Raw genomic sequence first — 9,297 nt, 5'->3', positions numbered from 1 at the left:
AATTCTTCCTTTTTTTCATTTTATCTAAACTAAAACCATAAGGTAATTTTGTTTCAATCATAAGGCTCTAGCTAATCCTCAACCTGTTTTTTTGAAAAAGAAAAACACCCTTATAAAAAATGCTCGGATAAAAACACGAAACTTGGCAACTTATGTTTACAGAGGAGTGTTTTAGAAGTGCTCCCATACATACAAAACGCTTCCAATGTGCTCTTATAAGTCAGAAAGAAAATCTCTCTTAGACTCTTTTGTCTCCTTTAGCAACAGCAGTGTAATGGCTCCAACTTTCTATATTGTTCCTTTCCCCAATTTCACTGGTTAAACAAACTACTAAGTTCTAATTGAACCACAGCATATATATATTGTGGATTTAATTTTCTTGTCAAGCAATGACCCCTGAATCAACCCAAAGGACAAGATATACAGTGGATACAAGCCACAATTACAATCCTATTGTTATTAAGTAAGCCAATGAAACATTATTCGAGTCATATATTTATTTCTATTATATATTAAATAAAGAAGAGAAACTTTGAACCAGGCACATGCTGCCAATTACAGCTTCTGTCTCTCCCCCTCTCTCTCTTCCCCCTTGGAAACGCCAAAGTTTTCAATCAAAGTTAGCGTGTAATTGTATGAGAGAGAGGGAGAGGATATATACACATGCACAAAAAGGTAATCTTACTTGTTTAAAGAGAGATCGAAAATCGCCCATTCTGTCACACACATGAACCTTCCTGAATACACATTCATTTGTGAGTGTCTTGCTGGGACTTATTATTTCTGCCCTACAGCACGTGGGTCTGCTATATCCCAGAACCGTCTCGTTTCTGCCATTTTCATCATCACGTCATCACATCCAAATACATTTAAGAGATTAGATAGGCATGTCCATATCCATATGCAGACTGGTGAATAGAAACCGGCCCGAGCAGTCTTAATTCAAAACTTCAAAATTTAAATTGAAGGGTCTTTTCTATTTATTTTTATTTTATATTAATTATTAAATTTAATTTTATTAGATTAATTTTCTCACACTTAAACAACTTGCCAGTTTGTGTAAAGAGAGAGAGACTTGAAGAAGCAGAGAAGAAGTGTGAGAGATGCTTCGGCGCTTAGCAGAGTTACACTACTTTAGTTTAATTTGTGTGATGCTTTGGTATCCTATAGGCGACAAAGCGAATGTCTCTTTAATTAAAATAATAATAATAATAATATATAGTGGAGAAATAAAGAAACCCATTTTCATCTATGCAAGTGACTTAATTTTTAACCCTAGGGTTATAATTAACTTGTTATACATGCACTCCCTGAATTAATGTTTTGTTGAATTAAATAGTCATATATACACTCACTGTTAGATTTGACTCTGTATTTTTAGCTGAGAATTAAGTGATTGTTGGTATATATAATCTCTTTCCAATATTTCTCTCTGAAAATAGACTGCAGAATTTGTTTGTGGGATAGGCCCCAAAATCAGTGATTCAGCTCCTGTAGCAAATGATGTTGTTCAAAAACCCTAACAGTGACTCATTCTTATCAATGGAAGAAACAAATTAATTAAAATGGAGAGGGAGATTAAAGAAGGTCTGTAATCACTATTAATAATTAAGAATCTCACAATAGTTAGCTTGAAATTTAAAACCAGTATTTACCATGCATTATTGATGATGCTTATTCTCTTCAGTTAATTAATTAATTAAATAACTTCATCACATCTTCCAAGTCTAAGTAATGATGACCACCCCATCAAGTCATCCATACAGAGCCAAGAAATTATAAAAAGTGCTTCACTAAAAGCTATCTAGAGAAGAAAAATATAAAAATTTTGAAGTTATTAAGAAAAGATATGATCACCTAGGATTTACACATGTTACCATTAAATATAATTATTCAGAAATATAGTAAATTAGACAATATATATATATATAGAGACTCCGATCATCATTTCTTTTTAATTAATTTATTCCAAACGCAGAGAGAAGAGACAAATTAAAGAAAGAGAGTTCATAATTCATCACCATATACATATATGGATTATATATAAACACATGCTTTTCTTCATCTTCTTCATAGATAGTTCTTTCTGATCTTCTTCACACTATATATATTCCAGTAATTAATCTAATTTTTATTATTATTTAATCTTTCCTCAATTCTATTTTACCATAATTCGATTCCTACACAGCAAATTAAATTAAAGCATATCATCATCAGAAAATTAAATTCATTGATTGATTAATAGATCTGAAACTCTGAAGATTACTTCTCTAGTAAGGTTGTCTTCCATGAGCTGCCCAAGCAAGAGCTTCATGATGACCTACCTGTCCACTACCACCACCATTAGGAAGCAGATTTGGTGGCAGATTATACAAAGGAAGTGATGAAGGATCTGGAATCCCACCCTGCAAGTGGCCCCCGCCACTTCCGATCCCCGCCGGTGGCGGGGACGAGCCTCCACCTCCGCTGCTGCCTCCGCCTTGCCCTGCGGCCGCGGCTTCATCTTCATCATCAAGAGGAAGTCTCTCATAAGTTGCATTAGCAAAAGTGGCAGCAATGACCATCACTGGTCCTGCTGCTACTAGTGACCCCACCACGCTTCCGCCCACGATCTGACCCTGTCCTCCGGCGAGGTATACGGTGAGTCCAGTGGATCCGGGTGGCGCCGGTCCAGGCAAGAAGGCTCCGGCTAGGGATAGAATCTCGAACCTTCCATGGAGTGCTAAAAGAGCTCCGGGAGCTGCAGGTTGACGAAGAGTGACGTTGGCAACGGAGCCACTTCCACTGAGAACACAAACGCCACGTTGACGGCGGCGAGCGAACTGAGCTACGCTTTCGGCTACATCGGATCCTCCGGCGACCTCCATGACGTGGCTCCGGAGAGCATTTGGGCTGTCTCGTGTCACGAAGATGGGCGGTTTCGGCTTGTTCTTCGAACCCGGTGGCCGGCCTCGAGGTCTGCGAGTTCCGACCTCAACTGCACCTTCTTTGGGTTCGTCTCTATCATCGTCTTCGTCTCTGTTATCGCCGGCACTGTTCTTCCCGCTGCTTAATTCGTTGATAGATAGGTCGGTGTTGCGCCGTTTGTTCACCGCCGGTGAATTGGCCGCTGGGTCAACACCAGGCAACCCCACCTGACCGGTCCACCAAGGATTAGCCAGAATTGCTAGCTGACGATAGGTTAAGGTAATAATTGAACGAAACAAAGAAAGAAAGAAGAAGACCACGACGACGGATCAAAACCCAGAAATTAAGATCGACCCAGAAAAGGAACTGATCGATCTCAAATGGTGATGAACTAGTCGACGGATCTAAATTATAACTATGTTGGCTCTTGTTTTTGATATAATTCTCAGAAAATTTATCAGATGGAACAAAAAGTCAGAGATAGAGATGAGAGACCTAGCTAGGGTTCTTCTTCTCTCTTGCATAACCTAACCCCGAGAGAGAGAGAGAGAGATGAGAAGAGAGAATTAGATTCAATTGTTTGCTGAAAGGGAATCAAATTAATGAAACCAGTGAGCGAGAAGGATGAGATGACAGGGAGAAATGAGAGACAATGAACAACAAGCGTGCTTAATGGTTTCTTTTTGTTTGTTTATTTATTTATTTATTTAAATTATTCATTTTTTTTTCTGTCTATTTTTCCACAAGTGATATCAGTGGACAAAACATGGAACAGATGCGAAACCTCTCCTCACAGAATCAAGCATAACTTAAGACAACAAATAAGAAGCCATCTAAAAAGAAAGACAAAAAAAAAAAAAAACAGAGAGAAGGAATTGATTAATTTAACCAAAGTTCTCCGTGTGAGAGGCTCGAACTTTTATATATATATATACACACACATACATTATTTGACACTAAAAAGTAGCACACAGTAAATTTGAAAGAACTATAAAAAAAAGCTAATGTGGGACTTGGTTCTGGTATAAACTAGCTTGGTTATGATGGATTTGAATTCTATCTATACTCTCTCTTGATATATTTATCCCTTCATATCCAATTATATTCATTCATTTAATTATTCATTTGATTTGATGGTGTCAAATAGTTAATTACTCCCTCCAAATTATAATATAAGTCACTTTTTAGAAGCACCTCTTAGTAAAAAAATATAGAGAATTGAGTAAATTTTATGTTTTTCTCCATTTATACTTTTGCTTTTTCCCCCTAATTTATTGTCTTTAAATGCTCTAGATTTAAAGGATATGCATGCATTATTAGGAAAACTTAAGGGTATAAATTAAAAGATGTGGATATTTTTAAGAAAATAAGGTTTTAATTAATATTTTTTGTAAAGCATGAATTAATTAATAATGACAAATACTATAGTCTGGAGGGAGTATGGAATTAAAATAAATATACTACTAATTTAATAAGTATCATAAATAAGCATTATAAACTTATTTCAAAAGCATTTAAGTGATAAAAATGAATAATTTATTTATTTTAATGTCATAATTAGCAATTAGAAATAATTAAATTAAATGAACAATTAAATGAATGAATAAGATTGGATAGAAAGAAATGTATTAAAGAGAGTATGGAGATGATTTAAATCCAGTTAGAATATATTAAAATAAAGAAAAAATAAAAGAACAATAATTAATAGATCTATGTGCATGTTCAATTTTTAGTAGGGCGGTTGTAGAAAAAAAAAAATTTAAACTTACTATTTATGCATGGATTAACAAAAAGTGCATATATATAGTTATATACATATGACTCTCTTTTCCAGTAAAATTAAAGTTCATAATGAATTTCCTTAACACACTTTCTCTCTCTCCCCCTAAATATATAGCAATCAACTAATTTTAAATATTATTAATTTAAATTCAAACATAATCAAGTATAAGTAAGGGCTAGTTGCCTTAATGATAATGTCACCTTCATTACTTAGAAGAATTCCTACATTTAAAACCATAGCATTGACATATTTGCTCTTTAATTAATAAGATATAATTCACTAATATAATTTTAAAAGAGTGTTATGTGTTCAAATTTTAAAAACTAGATAAAATAAGTTTTGAAATCAGTAATTTTTTTAATTTATTTTAACTCTATTTCACAATTAATTGAATATAATTCAATTATATGATTACACATCATCATCAAGCTAGAGTACTGATGTAACTGATGAGCAAGCGATATTCATTCATATTCTCTGTGAGAATTAAGAACTAAGAACATGCGTATGTTCAAAATTCAAATCCTACAGTGACCTGTAATACATACTTTTTTTTTTTTTTTAAGTTGTAACTTTTAGTTGCTTAAGAATGTAAATAAATGAATTGATGGGGTTGATATCATAATAACGACAATAAACGCTTCTTTTAGAGGGCCTTGGAAATTAGGGTTTTGTGGGGTAATGTGCGCGTGGCCAGGCCAGGTGGGGAGCACGTCGTTTTCTCTGGTCCCAATATATGCACGAGAGAAAGATAAAGGATGCCACGGGGCGTGTGGGTTGCGTTGTGTTGCGTTGTGTTGTGAGAGAGAGAGAGAGAGAGAGACTATACAGCCACTATATATTCACAGTACCTAATTGATCATATTAGTCTATTCCCATTCTGGTTTCCATTGTAGGGGCTTTTTAAAAGAATTTTTTTATCCTCAGTATACGTTATTTGAATAGGATAATAATTTCATTTTTTAAATATTATACATATTTAAATTAATTAATTACAAGAGAGAATGTAATATATATTTAAAAATGTACTACCAGATAAAAAGACATTTTATGTCGCTAATCAATGTAAAACAAAAAAAAAAACTGATGGTATAAAAATGTGACAGTTCTATAAATTGAGCAAACAATTTCATAATTTATTTTATTTTTAAGAAAAATTAATAACTTGACTACTTAATTTATTAATCTTAATAGATAGTTAGAGGTGGATTATAATAGAAATCGAAAAGAGTACTTTTTAAACTATGTTCAATTAGCTAATCATATACAAATTTAAAACATGTCAACCTTTTATAGGCCAGAGGGAATTTAAATACTGCATTATGTTTCATTGTTTTAACATTTAAAACGTGAGATGGAAATCTCCTTCAAAATTTTACGTTTATGCACTCGCTCCATCAATAATTAAGCCATAGCTTATTCCTAGACTTTTTTGAAGAAGCTTCTGTTATTAACATGTTTAATTACTTCAATTGTGGTAATGTATTTGGGTCCCAAAAAATTATAAAAAAGGTCTCAAAATTTTTTTGGTGCTTTTCTATAATTATTGAGATTCTTCCTATTATTTTTTGATTCACTAACAATCAAAATTATTTGTTATGGTAAAGGCTAGATTACACTATTTTTAGAAGTTGAAGAAATAAGTTACACAATTAACGAGTTCAGAGTATATGATGCTATTGGATTTAAAGTTCAAGGAATAATTTGCACATTTATCCTAAGAAAAATAATTACCATATGTTTTAAAAAAAACTACAAAACTCAAGACACATTAGTATATTTTTCCCCCAATTGTCCCTTATAAAATTAATTTTTTTTTACAAGACAAATTTGTTCATTTAATTACAAGGGTAATTTAGTCTAATTTTTTAAATTTTAGACATGATCCTTTTTTCTAATCCTATTTATAAGTTACTTCCAGCATATTTTATCAAAATCAATTAAAATCTTAAACCTAATTAACCCTATCTTAAAATTCAATAAGTTTGCACCTTTACCCCTTAATAGGAAAAAAAAACTATTTAACATGGATATAAAGGTAAAGATGAATATAAAAAATAATGAAGTACCCTATAAAGAGAACCAGAGGAGTAATTATTATGCTTAAGCAACTTTGTTTTATTGTGTATGTTGGTTGAAATTGTGTGAGGTTCATCGTTTGAATTTTCATTAAAAGAGATGTCCACACACACACACACTCTCTCTCTCTCTCACTAGAGATAGAGAGAGAGAGAAATGTCTACACTTAGTGCCAAACCATACCTACTTGAATAAGATTGCATCCAATAGAAATATATCTTTGAGCAATAGAAAAAGAAAACTGAGAAAATATATATTATGACATTATTTTACAATATTATTAACATAATGACATAACAGTTAATTACGCGCACAAATTTAATTATGCATGATTTCAAAAGCAATAATGCGAGAAAAGCTTTTACATTGCAATTAGGAAAGAGCGAAAACGAACATGTTTAAAAGTTTGCATCAATTACTTGCCGAATTTTAAATATAAAAAATTATTTGCACTTGACTTAAAGTTTTAAAACCTATATGTACACTATTTAGCCTTTTACACTTCCTTAATAATTAAGTTTATTAAATAATATGTGTAGCAAGATACTCCTTTCATTCAAAAATACTCCCTTCATTTAAAAATGTAAGGCATTTTTTAAGGATTTGGATGTTCAAAAATATAAAACATTTTTAGTCTTTTAAGATATAATCATTTTCTTTTTTTTAAAAAAGCCCCTATTAATGGTGACTTTATATTTATTATAGGATATTTAATAGGGATAAATATGAAAATATATGGTTAGTTTGAAAGTAGGTAAGAACTTTATTGGGGAGGTGAGATTTGGTTAAAAATACCTTATATTTTTGAATGGAGGGTGTAGTTAATATCTTAAATAGATTTGTCATGTTATGAAATAATGAAAGATTTGGATTCAATAAGTGACCTAAATATACTCACTCAATTAATGTCTCACGTGGCATAATAACAACAATTTAATTTAATAAAATGGTTGTCAAAGATTTTGTTATATAATACTTAAAAAGTATTAAATAACAAATTTTGGGTCCTGATAACATGTGTAAGGAGTGCTACAATTGTAGGAATTGTTTTGAATTTTTGAAGAAAAATATATTTTAGTAAGGCTGTAATTAAAATACTTATTATATGAGTATACTTAAATCACTTATCAAATATAAATTCAAAATTATTGTAGTAGCTATTTAATTTAAAAATATTGTCTTATATATACACAATTAATAATTTTGTATACGTTACTTTTTTTTGGAGGCCAAAATATATGTATGTTTGTGTATGTGTGTGTGTCTGTTAATTTTTAATAAATGAAAATGACATACTGTATTACCTCGTTTTTAGTTGTAGTTATTTTATTAATTATGATATATATAATTCAAGTGATGATATTAATTTAACCATAAAAGACAGCCAAAAGTTTTGCAGGAAAAGGGGAGACAGAAATTATAAAAATGTAGTGTTCCTTCGAATTTGGTAAAATTATTTTTATAATTCTATTTGTTTATATATAAACATATCGTTTAACTGTTTTCATATTTTATAATTCTATTTGTGGTTGACAGACGATCAAGCCTTAAATCTTTCTGTTTGATCACTTGTGACCCCAAGGTTCATCTGAAAGAGCACGTTGAACATATATACCTTCACATCTTTTACATAACTAAACGTAAGTTTATGGGCATTATATAAAATTTTAAAAAAGGTTAAAGTGTATTTTTGTTCTTGTATTTTTCTTCGAGGAGTGCTGGGCAAGTGATGAGGTGTTTTCTTCCTAAATTATTTTTTAGAAGAGAAAAAATCTCCATGTTAATGGATCACTAATAGAGGGAGACTCTTACTTCTCTGAAAAAATGTTTTACTTATTAGTACAGGATGCCCACCACTCATCGAAGAAAAGTACAGGGAGAACAACGTAATTTAACTCCCTAATATGTACAAATGACAATGAGATCTCGTAAAAATCTCATTATTCTTCTCAAGTCCCTATAGGCATTTCTGACATTAATGACTTTTTGTAAAACTTCTAAAAGAGTCTCAATTTAAAATAAAAAATAAATATTAGTGATTACTTTAAATTAAACAATGACTACTTTTCTTATGATGATGACTAAAATAAAATAACTAATTACAACTTTTCCTGTATAAATTTTTTATTCACTTAAGTTCAAGTATTGTAAATATTCATAACTACTTTAGTTTAAGCTTATTTGCATAGAAAAATTCTTGTCATTTTCAAGAAAAAAGTAGTTATTTCTTAAATTAAAATAGTCACTAATATTTATTTTTAAATTAAAGTGTATTTTTGCCCATGTACTTTCTTTCGAGAAGCGCTAAGAACCCTATACTAATGAGTGGGGCATTTTTTTCCTAAATTGTTTTTCAGATGAGCAAAAATTTTCCTTTGTTAGTGATCCATTAACAGAGAGAGATTTTTACTCTTCTAGAAAATGATTTAGGGAGAAAAATGTCTCATTTAATTATTAGTATAAGCTACCTAACACTCCTCAAAAGAAATTATAGAGACAAAAATGCACTTTAACTCTTTAAAAATTAA

General features: G+C 31.1%; 1 protein-coding gene across 1 annotated transcript; it reads right to left on the bottom strand.

Moving 5' to 3' along the window:
* Positions 1–1,947: 1,947 nt before the first annotated feature.
* On the bottom strand, positions 1,948–3,236 carry LOC129319612 (AT-hook motif nuclear-localized protein 20-like; the record flags this gene model as incomplete). The annotated part of the gene is made up of 1 exon (XM_054964710.1): positions 1,948–3,236. A coding segment is annotated over one exon (966 nt), but the record flags the coding sequence as incomplete, so codon positions are not given.
* Between the last annotated feature and the right edge of the window lie 6,061 nt (positions 3,237–9,297).

This window comes from Prosopis cineraria, unplaced genomic scaffold (assembly GCF_029017545.1).
Source record: "Prosopis cineraria cultivar Desert tree isolate PC_DT_omini unplaced genomic scaffold, ASM2901754v1 PC9, whole genome shotgun sequence".
Classification (NCBI taxonomy): domain Eukaryota; kingdom Viridiplantae; phylum Streptophyta; class Magnoliopsida; order Fabales; family Fabaceae; genus Prosopis; species Prosopis cineraria.
The sequence above is the reverse complement of the archived record's forward strand: the minus strand, read 5'-3'. Positions and strand labels throughout refer to the sequence as shown.